The following is an 18,310-nucleotide window of genomic DNA, read 5'->3' on the forward strand; positions in this document are numbered from 1 at the left end:
TGACTGTTTGAAAGGCTTCCTGATCCAGGAAAGGGGTGTAACTAGTGCACAACACAAAGCTGCGCAAAGGCCTTCCTGGCCATGGCTGCCACCTGCTCTTTGAGCAGGAGCCGTGAGTCCAGGAGGACCCCCAGGTTACACACCGGGTCTGTCTGGGGCAGTGCAACCCCATCCAGAACCAAAGATGGTAAGTTCCTGGATGCTGAGGAGCCATTAACCCACAGCCACTCCATCTTACCAGGGTTCAGCTGAAGCCTGTTGTTCCCCATGCAGACCCCTACAGCCCCCAGGCACCGAGAGAGGGCGGTCACAGCATCACTTACCTTCTTGATTTACATTTTCAAGTCCACTGAAATCCATGGGCTTGCTTCCAAAATTTATAATCGGACTGGGTGAAGGCAGTAGATGTGAATCCTTTTGTACCTTCATCATGGTGAAAAGTCAAAGTACTGTAATGAACTGTGTACTGAATCTGCTTGGCTAAATGTTGAATGAGAGAGATGCAGCAGCATCATTAAAATGCTATCCCAGTTTAAGTCAGGAGATGCCCTTGTTGACCAGATGAGCGTGACAGTGTATTTTCTCTTTTCTCCATTCCAGTTAGATCCTAAATGAGCAATACATAGCATTCCTCACACTTCTCAAATAATTGGTTTGAGTGTGTTTCTTTGACACAAGATTTTTTACAGCCAAGAAATATTGCACTTTGTCCTCCTCTTATAAGATGACATTTAAAGGGAGGTTGCTTTTGATGCAGAAGAAGGAAAAGTCAGCTGTGAGAAATTCCCATTTCTACATAATGGCTAAAAACTTCAGAAGCCCTAGTTGCCTTTGGGGCCAACTGGCCAACTTTTTTAAATGAGTAAGTTTCATAGGAATATTGCTACTATTTTTATAGACAGAGGCAAGACTTCTTTGACAGCACACAAAAGGCAGAAATGAGCAGATGCTATTGCTGGTAGGGTGTTGAGCGGCCTTGCTTGTCCTGAAAGCGTTAACAGGACATCTAATCATTAAAGATGAAGACAGTCATCTGCATTTCCTCTAGCTTGCATATTTAAGGCACTGGTAGAAAAGGAATCTGGAAAATAAGTCAAGAATCAATCTCATATGTATGGCTGGTGAATTTCAAAACAGTCCATATGTTTAAGACTGAAGTCTGATCCCTCCCAGTAAAAGAGCCAAGTCTGTACCATAAAATAATCAAGTGAAAACAAAATTAGTTACAGATCAAACCTTTTCACCTGACAAATAAAAAAACCCAGTCTCTACCAGGAGTCTTATAGCACCATAAAGTCTTATTATTAATTGTCATGGACTAGGGGCACCAAATTTAATGTCCTCTCAATGAACTTTCATCCCAAAGAGCTAATGCCGCAGTGTCTGTTTAGTTTTAAGGAGCCATTTGTTTTTCCTTATGAAAGAATCAGGCGGTACCTTTTTTTCTGGAATGTACACTGGGCTGCAGCTATGAGTATATTTTGCTCCTGTTATAAAGCACATTTTTCTACAATACACAACTGGTACATCAGTTATATGTTCTTTTACGGAGTCGTGGTGGTGGAGAATTGAACATGGTGGAGCATTCCTGTGTATAGGAGTACAGTCCAGGAAAAAATGTATTGCTCGATACTGAGGTTTATATAAAGTACCATGATTTTATTTCATTCCATTTCACATGCTGCCCACACCCTGAAGACCAGGATGTGAATAGATGTCACCACTGTCTTCAGTTTGCAGTTGGTCTTATATTTTCAAGAAGCTGCTTTCAGATGATCTTGAAAGGATGGGACTGAGAAGGTAGGATGGTCTCCAAACCCCATAGGGCTTGAATAAAATAATGCTGGAGATAACTTGCCTTGATTTGGCCTGACCATTCCCGAGGAAAAAGGCTAAGAGGTTGATCTGTCATTCTGCAAAGCTTTGATGGGAATGTGTATCCACATCCTTCAGGCTTATGTTTGGCCATAGAAATCTGACTGTAGCCCCCAAGTTTAATTGGGAGAATGTCAGGGGAAAGTGATGATTCCCTCCTAGGCTCTGAATGAGATACTTTGCATGACCAATTCCAAGAATATTTCATTTAATTTATAGCAAGAGAGAGTACCTAACACATGTTAAAGACCAGGAGTGTCTTTTTTGCCTCTCTCACTTGAACATGCTTTCCTTTGTATCTGGGAACTTTGCAAGTTTTTCTGGGTCTGTGATGTTCAGAATTTCTCTTTCTTTCTCAGTGGCACTTTGAGTTGTCCAGAGTGTCAGTGTGGCAGGGATTGGTGAGATACTGTATGTGAAAAGAACAGGGCAAAATCCAGGGATTTAACATTTTTGGTTGAAGTAGATATTTTGTTGGGATTCTGTTCCCATGGAGGGAATCCTGCAAGATGCTCTTGGAAATTTTTTCTTTTCCCTGTTTTTCTTCATTGTTGACCTGATCTTGGTCCCTGAGCCAGAGGTGATAGGGATCTGTCCCTCTCTAGTTACCTCTGCACTGGGGTTTGGATCCTGTTTTATTTTTATGATGAAACTCTCCGGGATCCTGCCCTGTAAATAAATTTATTTTTCAACAAAACTCATTCATTGCTGATTCCTTTTTCTTTTCCCTTCCTTTTTCCTCCACCGGGCCCCCGCTCTATGTGTCTCTTGGAAAGTTTTACCTTTCTTGGTCCACATGATTAATTAAATCTGCAGTGTAATATCCACCTTTCTGGAGGAGCAGCGCCTAGCTGATGAACCAACATTCAAACGATGCTTTCCCTGTGTATCCTAGTGCATGTGCACCATATAATTAAAAAATGACTCCAGAACAGGGGTTCCCTTTTGCCATTGCAAAGGGAACAATTCAGGAAGGATAGACACTCATAGAGCCATCGCCCTGCCTTATGATTTCAACGGACTGATACATTTGCCTCCCCACCACAAATTCCCTTCCAAATGTTGGTGGAATATACTATATAATGCCAAATTTTGCCAAGTCAAGGAGAACAAAGTACATATTTTCCCTTGCCTCTCGCAGTGAGGGGATGAGGGTGCTCCAGCCGACTGTTGAGAATGAAGGAAAGAGAGTGATTCTGGTGATGAGCTGCTGGGGTGCAAAACAGCCAGTGCAGCTGCTAACACACCACATCATGAGAACGTAAAGGCCCTGCAGTTCGAGTCATTCCTCGTGTGACGTGAGCTTTGCCGTAGTGCAACTAGTGCTCTGTGCAGAACCTCCCTGATCCTCACACCACCACACCTTTTTCCTCTCTCTTGGGAAGGAAGGAATCTGTTTTCTGGCAACCTGGCCGGTATCCTCCCCTCTGCAACAGGATACACAACTTGGGAGAACGGGCCACAGCAGGCCAATACAAGGAAGGTGCTTCAGCCATACCTGAAGCAATGGGAGATTCAAAGCCTTACTCTCTCAGGTTACTAGGACTTCTATTTCCCCCCACCCCCCTTGGGTATGCCCTGGGGGGCTTTGCAGTTGCTACGGTGCAATCGATGGCAGCGAGAGGGTCAAACTGCAGAAGTGTGGGGTTTTCCCCATACATGGTAGGCTTTGGTGTTGAGAGAGAGAACAAATGCACAGGTCTGTAGGTGTATATGGAGCAGCGGGGAGCAGTGAAAACTTTCCTAACAGTGGCATAGTTAAAGGGGGCAGGGGCAGAATTTCTACCTCTCTCTCCCAGTTGGCCTCTATCATCCTACCAACCTGGTGGCCAAACAGTGAGAAGGCAGTGACAGAAATAATACCCTCCCAAACAGCACCATATTTATTTATTTGGTACTCTGCCTTTTTTAAGGAGCTCAAGGCAGCATACATACCACTTAGTGGTCCCCACACAGCAACCCTGTGAGGTAGGGTGGGCTGAAAGAGAGAGAATGACTGGCCCAAAGTCACCTCATGAGGTTTCGTGGCTGAAGGTGGACCAGAACCGTGGCCTCCCTGCTCCTAGTTCACCACTTCACCCCTGCGCCACACGGCCTCTCCATACTGAATGCACATTGCATGCAGTGCAAAATGATGGTTTCAGGGCTAGCCCTGATTTGGACAAATGACATCTTTCTCTCTTCCCTGTATACAACATAAAATGAAGCAGACTCAAAAGGGTTGTGTGTTTGGATCAACGGGCTGAATTTCTATGAACCCTTGCAAGGGCAACTAACTAGCTAGCACTAACAGGTACACACGTGACTTGGATCCTTTCCTTCATTCTCCTTCTTTGGCTTGCCTTCATGTTTTTCGTAAGAGCAAGGAGAACTCTGGAAGAGAGATTGTGCATATGGGATTAAAACAAAAAATGCCCCTCCCAAATTGCATGCCAGCTTGGCGCCAGAGGGGCAGCCTTTGGTTCAACCCAAAGTCACACGGACGTTGAGGACTAGTAGCTGCTGTGCCCGCCGTGTGGGAAGAAGCAGACATGAAATGCTCCTGCCTGGGTTGTCCAAATGAGTCTCAGTGCTCTCTGTTCTGAGGCGGTTTTTCCTTACAATGGAGATCATAAAGGAGGGAAAACCTGCTCCTTCCAACAGTTTTTTCCCAGGGCTTGCTTTTATGTGTAGGCACCCTTCCCCACGAAAGCCCATCTGCTGGGGGAGAGTTAGAAGCAGCGAGGCAGAAGGACATACCTTTGCACGCAATGGTATGTTAGGCCCATGACAGGTCAAGCAAAACAGCAAAACCAGCACGACTTTTATTTTTATTTTTGCTTTGAGGCAGATTGCAGGAAAAAAAGGTACAAGCTGGCCTCACCCACTCTTTCTCCCGCCTCCCCCCTTTTAAAATGATGTTCATCTTAATGCAGAGGGAGGGAACCTTTTAATGGCTGAGAAATGTACTTTAAAAAAAAAAACTTTTTCATCTGCCTCGGGCCTCAGTGAATGGTGACTAGAATTTTTGATCTGATTTAATAACACTCAAAGTGGGGGGATTCATTTTGCGGGGTGTATCACACCTTTTGGAAGCTTAATATATCTACAGTGACCATACATCCTTTATTATAAAGGGCAGTCCTTTATTTCAGAAAGCTGCCCTTTAGAATTATTTGATTTAATTATTTATTCTCTTGGTTTTGCTCTTGAATTATTGTCCGTAAAGCAAAGTTATAAACATAAACAGTTTTTTTAAAATCCTGATGAACCTGTTACAGATTTGCCCCTTTTCCAGGTTTTCCCGTTACTTTTTGCAAGAAAATATGGTCACTGTAAATATACCTGTTTGCTTTTATTTCCCACTGAAAATTGCAAGGATTTGTGTTACGGCCGTGAAGGGTGTTAGCAGCTGCAAGGGTAGTGCCCAAAAGAGGACCAAGGTGAGTGTACATGTCCACAAAACCCACATGTGCCGATTTCTGTGTATACCGTTAATACAAATCTTGGAATAGTCGCTCTACTGTACAATGTAGACATTCCTTTTTCACCGTGAGAAGGTAATTTATGTGCCTGTTGCATCTGTTATCCAGTTGTTTGCTGTTTGTGGGCAACTTCGAGTCTGCACATTCCCTTTGTACAGTCCCATACTTTTATGTCTGGATTTACAGCCCTTTGAGAGGGATGGGCAACCTGGGGCCCTCCTGCAATTCCCAGCATCCTTTACCACTGGCCAGCCTGCCTGAGCCTGCTGGGAGTTGATGTCCAGCGCCATAATTGCTTTCCAATATACATACGACTGTCTGTAAAGGCATGTGAGCCCCAGGGCCATCCATTCCTAGCCCTCCAACTGAACCACAGAACAGGAAGGGTGCTGTTAATATTTAGAGAAAATAAGAAACGTCAGACCTCTATAGCCTTGGTTTTATGCCTCATGCAATGACACTTCCTTACATATATAGCCAGCTCTGTTCTCACTGCTTTATGCACTATTTGGTATGTGTGAGAAAGAGTGTGCGTCTCTATATCTATCATTAGCATTAGACAGATGATGCTAATGATACAGCAGATATATATCATTAAGCACCATTTTTCCTTAAAAAAAGAGGAGGGGAATATGGAAAGGTTTTGCACATATATCCTTCAGGTAGTTATTCTAAGGTTTAGAAACAATCACCCTAAATACTCCTAAAATACACTTCGTATTTATCGCCTTTATATACACTCCCAGATTCAAATGCTCTTTTTACACGATTTCCCTGACATACAACATGGCACGTTTAGCGCCGTAGCCCAGGCTCCAGAGAGCCAGGCTCTTCTTCAGTCTGCCCTTTCCTTTCTCTCTCCTGAGCTTCATGTTCTCCTGGTTTCCTTCGGCTGCTGCGGCCTTGGTGTCCCTAGTCCTTTGCTTCAGGAGTTAAGGGTCGCCGGTTTTCTTCCCTGGCATGGCTTCTGTTTGCTGTCCAAACATCAGAAATGCAGCTGGTTGAACTTTGCCCAGGCCCACACAGCAGTATGTAAAAGAAATTCAGCCTGTCTGTCCTAACAGCCAGGAACCACGCTGAGACAAGGAATAGGTCTCTAGTGCTTTATTACTGTGACATTAGACAGAAAATCCTAACAAACTGGAGAAGCGTGGGAAAAACCCAGACAGATGAACCCCAAAGGTTGAGGCGGGTCTGATCTGTGTCTCTTTGAATGGCCGCTCAACTCCTCCGTACTACGCATGCGTTTCCCCCCCTGGAGAGGGGCCCCCTCCTACTCACCATCAGTGCTCATGACACTGTCACACCGCTGTTATAATATGGGGAGCCCTGCCAGGAAGTAATAGAAAAGTTGGCAGCTTCAAGTCTAATGAGTGGGTGAATCACTTGCTCCACCTCTTCTTTCCCTTGGGCACTTATTAGCTGTTCACTCTAAATGTAGCTGCTGTAGCTGCTGTACCTGCTCCCTTTGTTCTTTAATTCATGCCGATATATTTCTAGTCTGTTGCAATGTGGGTGGATGCCAAATTTGGCTTTGGAGATCAAGGCTGCTATTCTCCTGGGCCTTGTCTTCCTTCCAGCTCCTCTGTCTCACCTGGCCACCCTTGGCTCTGCTGCTTCTCTTCAAGACAAATTCTTTAGCAAAGGACAAGAAGGAGCTGTTTCTGATATCGGGTGTAGGAGACAGAGCTGTTCCTTTGAAGCTCTTCACCGAAATCTTATCACTGCTAGGAACTGGTTAGGAAGCATTAGGGGAGCTGCAACTTTCCTACCTCAGGCCTTCATTGGCATGATAGTGTGATAAAAACTCTGACCTAAACTTAAGTGTTGTGGGGGAGGGAGTGTTGCAAAATCACCAGAAATAGTTATATAACTGCTAAGACTTTTATTAAGCCTTTAGCACTTTGTGGGCTGGGTTCACAGAACATACTGCTAATCCATGGTTAAACTGAGCCATGGTTTTGTGATTTATCAAAGCCTAGGTTGGAACAACTCTCTGAAACATAGATCAGCTACCCTGGCTGGCTTACATAATACACTATGACTGAAACTAGTAACTAAATTTTAGCCTAGAGCGTTGCACAAAGCCATCCTGTGTAAATGTTGCAGTGGTCCTCATTCGTGGTCCAGAAACCACTTCTGGATCTTTTTAATTCGACTGTCCCTGGATCTGTTGTTTGCCCAGTCCCACAATGGTTAATTTCATCATTGTACTTTATTTACTATTCATTGCCAAAGTGCACATCACTTGTTGCATCCAGAACCCATAAACGGCTACCTAGTTAATATGACTTTATTGTAAGTTTTGCTAGGCTTAGCCTTTTTTCCTAGCACAACTCCACCTTGGAGCAAACAGTATACTATTGAAATGAAGGGGCTGCCGATGACACAAAGTGTGTCTTTTCCTCACCATTAATCACATACACACAAATGGATGCTCTAAGGTTACTGAGCCATTTGCAAGCCACCAAATTTCTCTTCCCCTTAGGACAGGAATTTGGCTGATTAGGTAAAATTGTTTCCATTCATCTTCCTGATGCTAAGGTTGCCATCTAGGTCACATTGATCTGTCACCATCAAGTGATAGAGCTGGCAGAATTCTCATCATATGCAACCCTTGCAGGTATAGCAGTAGTGTCCCTGACCACCAGGCTCTTGTTCCATTCTTTTGCCTTCTGACGTGGTTTCCTTTCTAGCAATGTTACGGAGCCCCCGCTATTTCCAAACTCTATGTGTGATTTATTCTTCCCGACTCCCAGACTGCCCCATAAGCTTCTATGCCCTGTGATGTTTCTAGTCTCAACCAAACTGACAAATCGTCATTACTTCACAGAAACTGGACTCCCAACATAGACCGTGTGAAACGTATGGAAGGAGTTTGACCTTGTACACTATTGTCCCAAGTAAGCCAACTGGCAGAGGTTCAATGCAGCAAGCACAATACAGTATGCAGGTCATTTTGTAGCAGGCACGCTGCCTCTCCAGTCTTGACTTCAGAGTCTGTGGTTCCTAAAAGCAGAAATTTGTCAACAAAGTTAGTATTCAGGACTCTTAAATCCAAGCTGTCTTGGATTCATTTTAGAAACTGAACAAATGCTTTTCTGAATTTTAGTACACTTCAGGAGATGATAGGAGTACTAATTCCTCATATCCAGATAGTGGAGAAGGCTGATCTGGTCCTTCTCTTTATATTAACAGCCAGCCAGTTTCCTCCAGATTCTCACAAGCAGAGTATAAAAGTGATGGACTTCCCTTGCTGATTGTCTCCTAAGTCTTGCATTTAAATGTATGTGATAAGAGATATTCCATCTAATAATTAGATATACTAATAACAAACTCATTCCAATGCTGATTATTATGTAGCCACTGCATAGCAACACCACAAGAAGCTGGTATCAGCAGGCTTGGGGAACTAAGAAGTTTGCAAAACTACATGCGTGTTTGTGTGCACTCTCTCACATATGCTCACACAAACACATGGATTAGGAAGAAAAACACACACTAAAGGGGGACCCCAAATCAGCCCTTTGAGGACTGAGCATGCCTAATGACGAAATAACACAATGATTAGACCCAACAACATACTGAGCCATAATGTGGTTTGTCAGGGGCTTAATTTTGTTATGTCAGTAAGAAGGGTAAAGCAAACCAGGTTTAAGATGTGATCACATATGCCTCTGGGGTGAGTGGGGGAAAGAATGAAAAACCAAAGAGCGTTTTGGGTGTGTGTTCAGTTTGTGTCATGAGTACTGATGGTGAGCAGGAGGGGGCCCCTATCCAGGGGGGAAAACGCATGCGTAGTACTGAGGAGTTGAGCAGCCATTCAAAGAGAGACAGATCAGACCCGCCTCAACCTTTGGGGTTCATCTGTCTGGGTTTTTCCCACGCTTCTTCAGTTTGTTAGGATTTTCTGTCTAATGTAGCAGTAATAAAACACTAGAGACCTATTCCTTGTCTCAGCGTGGTTCCTGACTGTTAGGACAGTTTGCTGCTGCGCAGGCAAAAGACAAACCAGTAAAATTACAAGATGGCGTCTCCTTTCCAGTCCCTGTACAGAAGTTGACTGAGCTAATAGTTGACGGGCACGTCAGTGATGGTAATAGGATAGCATTCTCCTCTGTACCAGCAGCACCAGCTTAGTTTGTCAGCCCCAGGACAGACTGCAGCATACTCAGGTCTGTCCTCCAACAGAACAATTTTGGAGGATGCCAGCACTGCCTATCAGCATCTGCAGCTGAGGCCTTTGTCTCACCCTGCTCAATGGTGATGCCATCTTTGGCCCTAAACCTGTTTTTAATTGCTCATGATCCTAGGGCATATGAAGTACTATTATGAAAATTAGGGGGCTCTAAGCATATGTAGAATGCCTTACATTACCACTCAATAAAAATAACCAATCTCCCTACCTGAGAATGGAAGGATGGATATAGAAGGCATAAGAGATTTCTATTCAGATTCTATCCTGCTATTTTTGACTCTTGAAAAGGGAGCCTGTAATCTTGCTCAAAAGGAGAAGTAGGCTTATTATCCCCAAAATGTTCACTAGAGGGTAGCATACCAATCTTCTTGGGCGAAAGCAAAAGGTGTGTGAACTTGGGTGAGGTGAAGGGATTTGGTGCCTTGCATTAGCGGTTTTCATTGCAGCTCCTTCCCCAACAAACACATCCACGCATTTTAAACTTTGTCCAACTTAATTTTATTCACTTGTTTTACCTGCCCCCCAGGGGCTACGCTATCCCAGGGGTGCTGTCATCTGCCTGATGCTCCCCTCCCTAGTTGGCTACAACTACACAGTGAGACCTTGGCTAAAAATGTCCAAGTTCCTTGTGCCCTCTATAGGTGGTACATACAGTGCACAGGTGAGTACAAGGGGTAATGGTGGGAGGCAAGAAAACCTGGACTGGGAAGGCCTGGAGACCCAACTCTGATATCCTAAAAGCCACAGGGAGGTTTCCCACCAAAGTCTGTGCCGAGGTATGGGTACCTGCACACCTCAAGTTCCTTCACGGCTGCTGCCACAGGTAAGTCTTGGAAGTGTCAATTTGGCCAGGAGGGGGTGGCAGCAAAACAGTGTGCCCTCCTATGGCAGGGGGAGGTGGCAGGGTGGGTGTGGGCGGAGCCAGTTGCGCTAAGGGAGCCATGGGGAGGGGAGGGTCTCCCTCGGCATCCCACAAGCTGATCAGGGGAGGGTAGACCTCGTTGAGCGGGATGGCGGCTGCGTGCTGCATGTACTTCTTGAGCGAATGGCGACACCCTTTCTCCTTGAGTCGTCGGGAAGCACAGAGGAGCAGGAGCACAGCGCTCAGGGCTGCCAGCAAGGAGCCAGTGACCGCAGCCAAGGCTGCCCCTCCTGCCCAGCCTCCCATCAGCTCCACCGAGAGGGAGGCGTCCTTGGTGGTGACGTTGAGGCAGGCGTGCTGAGCGCGGGGCAATAACCAGGCAGAGGGAAGAGCTGCAGAGGCTGCCATGGGACCTGTCAGGGGTGCCGAGGAGGCTTTGGAAGTTCCCAGAGAAACCGCAGTCGAGTGGGTCATGAGAGACAAGGAAGGAGCCCTGGGGACTGTCCAAGGGCTCGGAGAAGACTCAGAAGCACCCATGGTTGCGGTGGCTATCTCTGAAGAACTCACAGAAGACAAGGGAGAGCTGGTAGAAGCCGTTAAGGCAGAGGGAACATCCGTGTAACTGGCAGCAGCTGAGGACTTGGGAATCGAAGACATGACTGTAAGGCAGATCTCGTAGCGGGTGGCAGGCTGCAGGTGTGTGAGGTTATATTCCCGGATGCTCACAGGAACCCGTGCAGTGTAGGTGAAGTGGAGGTTATGGATGCGCATGGTAGCTGATGACCAGGGTGGAGGAGGTGGTGGGTGGGGGGTGGCTGATTCATCTCCTTTCTCATCCTTCTGCCCCTCTAGGTAGGATGTGGTCCACTCCAACACCACAAAATGTGACTGTACCTTTTTGGCAAAGACCAGCAGCCTGGCAGGAGTTACAGGTCTTTCTCCAATGACATTGAGGGACAGACTGTGGCTGGTCGAGGCCAGTTCATTCCAGGCCACACAGGTGTAGACTCCTGAATCTGCTGGGTTGGCTCTGCTAATCTCAAGGGTTCCCCCAGCCCTAAGATGCATCTTCCCTGATCCAGCAGTCACTTTTTTCCCAGAGGGTAAGATCCAATGGAATTGTGGTGGCGGCTCTGAGCTGGCCTGACAGTCCAGTGCTACTGTAGAACCAGATGGTGCCTCCAGGTGCTCTGGGAGATTGGGTGAGATTTCTGGTAAACAACCTCCCCCTCTGACCTTTTTTAGGGCTTCTTGGAGCTCTTGACCCATGGCTTCTGAAGGTGAAGTGCAGAGAGTAGTTTGGGACTCAATCAGCCGAATATGTCCTGTGGCCCATGGTTCCCAGTTCTCTAAGCAATCGCAGCGCAAAGGATTCCCATAGAGACTGAGTTCAGCCAAAGCTGGCAAGGCATCTCTCAGACCTAAGGGGAGAAAGCCAAGGGCTGTATTGCTGATTAGCAGAGTGCGAAGAGCTGGCACCCCCTGAAAGGCAGCTGGATGCAAGTAGGAGAGATGTGGATTGTTGCACAGCTCAAGCTTGGCCAATTCTGGAAGATTCTCAAAAGACCCTTTGTGGATGCCAGTAAGTTCCTCCATGCCATTGAGGCTCAACTCTTCCAGATGTAGCATGTCCTTGAAATCTCCTGTCTGAATTTCTGTGATAGGATTTTTGTTGAGATCCAGGAATTTCAAGAGAGGTAGGCCTCCCAGTGCCTTGGTGGGAACGTATGAAAGGCGGTTATCATAAAAGGAAAGACTCTCCAGGTAGTCCAGGCCTTGGAAAGCATCAGGAGGGATTTCAGTTAGCTGCATCCCAGCTAAGACGAGGCTATGAAGCCTTTCCAAGGGCTGAAAGCTCCCCCCTGTTAACTGGGAGATGGGGTTCTCTCCAATCATAAGGATCTCTAAGTTGGGGAGTGGGAGGAACCAACGGTGGTCAATGGCATGGAGACGGTTGGCATTGAGGTGCAGCCGGAGCAAGTTGGTTAGGCCCGCAAAGGCCAATGGCTCAATAGAGGAGATACAATTGTGGTTTATGTAGAGTTCCTCTAGTGAAGTAAGGTCACTTAAGCAGTGGTTAGGAAGCTCCTCCACCTGATTCTCTTCCAAGTAAAGTGTAATGAGATGTGAAAGGTTAGCTAACCCAGCATCACTGATTCTGGAAAAGTGGTTTTGGGAGAGGTCTAGCTCAGTCAAGTTGGACAAGTGCTGGAGCTCCCTGTTGACCTTGGAGATCTTATTGCTCTGTAACAGAAGGACCTGGGTGTCTGAGGAGAGATTGCCGGGTACTCGGGTGAGCAGCAGATCGTTGCAGTCCACTGTGCTGGCCTCATGATAAATGGATTGGGGAGTGAACCATGGGCGGGTCTCACAGACACACTGTGGGGGGCAGGGGTGAGTGGCAGATGGAGATCCTTGTAGACACAGCAACAGCAGGGCATACAGGGGGAGACAGGACATGATGCTCTCCCCTGATAATGAACCTTCTTGACCACCCACAGCTCGTGGCGTAGCTTTGGATAAAAAGGACGTCCCTGATCCGTCAGATGAGCTCAGAATAGCCTGTGGAGCCCTGTCATCTCTGGAAGACAAAAGGAAGGATGGATACGAAAGCACAAGGTTTCTTAGGGTAAACGTGTATTCTGAAAGAGAACCAAAGCTTTTGAGATTCTAGCCAGGAGCAGTCAGCTAAGGTCTTGAGAAGGTCATGTGATCTTTAAAAGTTCAAACAGTTTCTTCACTCTTTGCCCGCCCAGCTGTAATTGGTGGCAGCAATTAATGGGGAAAGGAAATAATAAATAAATAGTCATATTGACTGGATTTAATTTTATTCATTTTACATGTAAATTATATTTTACATGAACATCAGTTTTTGTCCTTTCCCTGGTCATGATTTAAAGTGCAGCCCCTGGGGACACCACTTATAGGCCAAATGCGGCCCTCAACTCACCAAGATTTGCACTCGCTCTTACAGGTGCTAATTTTTAAAGAGCAGGTTCCTATTCCCTGTTATTTTGCGGAACAAAAGGTAGATCACATCTGGCAAGCACCCAGAAATTCTAAGCAAGAACTGTGCAACAATCAAGCTGTAATGAACAAGTACTGGGATCCTTACAGCTCTCCTAGTCCCTGTTTTTGTCTCACATTGTTCACATCCATTTCCCAACTCTGCTCCGAGCTGATACGGTCAGATTTGTTTTAGTTCCTACATTTCAGGACAGATTTAAATCACAGAAAATCTGCGGCCTTAGAGGGCTTGCATCATTTTTGCCACATAAAACTCTATTCTTAACCCCTAGTCTATATTCCATTTCTGAATTCAGACTGACATTTTAGGCCACCTGCTGTTACCATAAAATGACAAAACAGAATATTAAATCAAAGAACCGCTACATAAATAAACTAAGGGGTGGCTTTTTTAGTTTTATAAATGTCACAGGAATTTGTTAAAAGGGCAAAACTTTTTAAATGTAATTTTTATTAAGAGTTTTTACATAGATAAAAGGCATATAAAATATATACATAAAGAAAAGAAAGAGAAAAAAGAAAAAGTACAAAAGCAATACTACGAAAGAAAGAGAGATAATTAAAAAAACAAGAACCAGAAAAAATAAGCTACTTCCAACCTTCTTTTCAATAGTTATAAACAAACACATTGTCCCTCTTCCTTCTTTCATATTACAAAAATCCCTCCAGCCCCTTATTCAATCCTTTTTCAATTGTTAAATCCAAAACGCATCATTTCACATTCTTCCATTTTCAGCAAAAGTCCATAAAAAGTACTTATTGTTTTGTCCCTGACCAAACAGGTCAGTTTTGCCATTTCTGCCATTCTCACAATCCATTCCTCCATTGTGGGTGTTTCAATATTTCTCCATCGCTGTGCATGTAATTATCTTGCTGCAGTTACCATACATATGTAAAAATTAAAAGGGCAAACCTTGATGAATTTGCCAGAGTTCCTAATGCAGGGAAAGTTGTCCAGCCAGTGTCTGGCGACCATTTCTATCCTTTAAGATACTTGGGAGAAACAGAAAGAGATTTTCTTCAACTTGCCTTGCTACACTTATCTGGGAAGATCTGCATTTTCTGGACTTCTTAAAGATAACAGGATTTATTCTGACTGTCTCTATAGTCAGGAACCAGCCTTCAGCCAGGCTTGCCATGGGTTTAAATAACAACTTGGTATGCTATCAGGATTCCTTGCATAGTGATAAGCAGGACTGCTTATAGGGAAAGAAACAGGCAGTTAAAGGAACAGAGCAGAACTTGGGAAAGGCAGATTCAAGAGGCCTCCTGCCAACATGAACAGTCTCAACCATGGCAACAGTAAGATGTATGGACTTCAACCCCCAGAATTCCCCAGCCAGCATCAATTCCCCAGCCAGTTGCTAAGGTTGAGAAACACTGATGTAGAACTCTCTCTCTCTCTCTCTCTCTCTCTCTCTCTCTTGCTGTAGCCAACAAACCATGACTTAGGGCTTAATGTGTACAAACCAGTGCCCGATAGTATGCTCAAACACGGTAGTAGTTAAAACCAAAGCACACCATAGCATTCTACAGCACCCAGTCGCTTTGTGTGACTGTATATATTTGCAATGCAGCTCTCCAGTGCAGCTCTTCCTGTGGCCATCTGGATGGAAATCCACAAGAAGAGAAACTGCTGAGCATTGGAAAATGGTCAAGACAGCACAAGGCTAAAACAAGGGATTCAGCGTGGCTGTTCTCAACCTCCTCCCTCATGGCTGACGTTATTTGGGGTAAATTGGTTAGGCAGTCAGACAAAACCTTTCCTGTATGGTGAAAAGTGGCAATGAATGCTTCTTCGGGTTGATCTTTGTAAACCATCACTGATATAGGAGAAAGAACAGCACATTTGTATATTCTGCAGAGAAACTTAATTTTGATTCTGTCTTGTTTTGCTCACACCAAAAACCTGGTGATATGGAGGACCATCTCAATTAATGAACATACAGAAAGGTAAAGACTTGGTGAGTTGTAGCTCAGCTTCTGGTGACTACATGGCTACATCCATGTAGTATTTGGCAACAATACAAAACTGGTTTAACATTTCCTTCTTCCAGGATGTCCTTTTGACTTCTCAGTTAAATCCAAGTACTAGCCAAATCCAACTCTGCCTAACTTTTTTTTTTGGATCAGTGAAGATGGGTTAGTTGCTACCACAAGATATTATATCTGGAGTAAGAACAAGAATTAAAAGATGACAGATGATGTAATCCCCTTCCTAAAAGCTCAGCAGATTGGGATCTAGTTGACACCTGGGCAGCATGCTGTTTGGAAAATTGGCACATGCTTCCTTGAGTTCCTAGTAGAATAATGCCAGAATAGGCAAGCACAAAAAAAATAACCTACTTTACATGGTAGCAAACTGAATACTGAACCAACTTTACTTTTCTCTCCAAAAAGGGGGTCTGCTTTCAGGCTGCAATAAACTTCCTAAAGGAATAAATCCTACCATGTACATTGGACACACTTTAAGTAAGCAGATAGGACTGTACTATCAGCCTATCATATCTATCTTTTAAATATGGCAATATACCCTTCATTTTCCTTCTTCTTTGTTACAAAGCAACAGCTGTTCTTTTGAAGTTGTGAAGCTGGTGCAGGAATAGGGAGGAGGAGATAATTTGGTGAGACCACAGGCATTCACTAGAAGGTGCCCATCATCCTCAGCTCCCTTCTATCTCCATCCAAGTGACGTGTCTGGTGGAAGCTTTTTCTTTGTTTTTTTCCTCCAGAGCCAGATGTCTGACAGGAGAAAGTTATGGTCTTTTGGAGAGCAGTGACAGTTTTGGCAAACGCTACCCTTCTTCAAGTGTTAAATTTGCCTTCACTGATGGAGAATCCGGGACTATGCCTCACTCAGTCGGCAGGTGCTTTGGTGGGAATTCAGAATAATTCTTTCTGTGAATTTTCATGTACTGCTGTTCTTCCAATGCAGTTCAGCTCTGCCAGGTGCTGGGTACCTTCTCCATCCCTTCCCAGGATCAGCACTCCTGATAAGTCATTTCTTAAGATCTCTAATTAGAAAGCTTTAAGTTCCATCTTTGTCCCAGGCATTTACTTTATGTCCTAATTCTCACCATGTGCTGCTGCTTTGCGGGATTTGCCAGAGCCTTGGTTTAATAGCTTCTCTGGGGGAAGGGATCATTATGTGATCCCCAAGAAACTAAAAGCCAGAGATGCTTGGCTATGGAGACTCCACAGCTCTTTTCCAAAGGTGGCATTTGAATGTGTCTTGGCTGTAAGTATGACAATGACAAAAGCAGAACATGCCAAATATGTACAGGTAGTCACTGCTAAAACCTCCTTTCATCCATCAGGGATTAAACTGAGTGATTCCCTTATGCATGGTGGGAGCTCCTTGTCATCAATATGAGCTTTGGCACCCTTATTTACATGGATGCTTTTTCCACCAGAGAGGAATTTAATCTGGGCACAAAAATAGGTATGTTTTAATCTGTATACTAGGGTAACCAGATGCAAAAGAGAGCAAGGGTCCTGTATATTTAAAGATTGTGAGGAAAACAGAATTTCAGTAGATTAAGTTTTTTCTACCCCTGCATGGCAAGCATGTTGAAGTTTCTTCAATGCAGGAATGAGGCATTTGTTATCTTCCAGATGTGGCTGAACCAACTCCCTACACCCCTAGTATTGTTCCTGCTGGCGTGAGACTGAAGATGGAGGAGGCACATAAGCAGGGAAGACAAAAAGCCAGGAATCTTGTCTAAAAGATCCCTTCAGGAAGGTGGATAAGGAGGAAACATGTCATTAAGGAAACAAAGGAAAAAATGTCATCTGAACCAGACAAAGGAAGTGGGTCTGAGCACATGGGAGAAAACCCAGTCCCGGCTAATCAACAAAGCAAGAACTTTGAGGGGTAAAAAGGGGTCCCAAAGCTGTCCCACTTGAGTCATTTTTTGGATCCAGACTTGGCGGCTTCCCTCCCTCTAGCTAGCGCCAGGCAGCCTAGCTGAGAAGGACGCGGGTAAGTGTGGAGGAGTGTGCGTGTGCGAAAGAGCAAATGTACATTGTAACCAGTAAAGTTTTGCTGTTACTTTAAATTCACTGGGTCTCCGGTATTCCAGAGCACCCGTTGTGCCTCAGTGTTCGGTTGAAAGTGATTTGTGCGTGTCCCTAATTACTTGCTGGCTGTTGACCAGGGCTGTGTGTCTTGTCTGCTCTAGCCGCACCTATCTGGAAAACCCAAGTAGAAAGCGGGGTGGGGGGTGGGGGTTACAAGATCCATGTGCCTCAACAGGCTGTGAGTGCGTGAGTGACCATGAGCCAAACCTAGGAGTGCATTAACAGTAGCTCCTTGGAGGATTTTTTAAAAAAGATTTTTTAACCTGCTTTATTATTTTTATAAATAACTCAAGGCTAGGAACATTCCTAATACTCCTTCTGCCTCATTTTTTCCACACAACAACCACCCTGTGAGGTGAGTTGGGCTGAGAGAGAAGGACTGGCCCAAGGTCACCCAGCCAGCTTTCACGCCTAAGGCAGGACTAGAACTCTCAGTCTCCTGGTTTCTAGCCTGGTGCCTTGACCACTAGACCAAACTGTAGTCTAGAGAGACAGAGATTGCCCACCTCAGTTATATACTGTATCACAAATGCAACTTCCTCTTACGTAAACCTTCTTGCGCCATGGGACCTCTTTAAAATCCCAGTCTTAATTCAAATCCTCACCTTCCTTTAGACCCACCAACGAAGGCAGATATAGGAGACACAGCAGTTCCAGGTTGGTGTTCGTTTTTTGTGATTGGCTCATCTTTTCAACAGCAGTTTCTACTGGCTGGGATTTGGCCAGGTTGTGACCAAATATGTTACATTTTGTGACGTTTGCCAGTATGTAGGGAACTGCGCAGACCGAAAGAAGGTGCCTTTA

At 45.0% G+C, this 18,310-nt stretch overlaps 1 protein-coding gene across 1 annotated transcript in view; it reads right to left on the reverse strand.

Moving 5' to 3' along the window:
- Nucleotides 1-10,029: 10,029 nt before the first annotated feature.
- The window catches only part of LOC134490784 (leucine-rich repeat neuronal protein 1-like), a 32,479-nt gene continuing 24,198 nt past the window's right edge, over nt 10,030-18,310 (reverse strand). Inside the window, exon 2 of the mRNA XM_063294061.1 lies at nt 10,030-12,980. Coding sequence (XP_063150131.1) covers nt 10,343-12,859 — 2,517 coding nt within the window. The 5' untranslated portion in view covers nt 12,860-12,980 and the 3' untranslated portion in view covers nt 10,030-10,342. The remainder of the gene's footprint in view (nt 12,981-18,310) is intronic.

Source organism: Candoia aspera, chromosome 2 (genome assembly GCF_035149785.1).
Source record: "Candoia aspera isolate rCanAsp1 chromosome 2, rCanAsp1.hap2, whole genome shotgun sequence".
NCBI classification, from domain to species: domain Eukaryota; kingdom Metazoa; phylum Chordata; class Lepidosauria; order Squamata; family Boidae; genus Candoia; species Candoia aspera.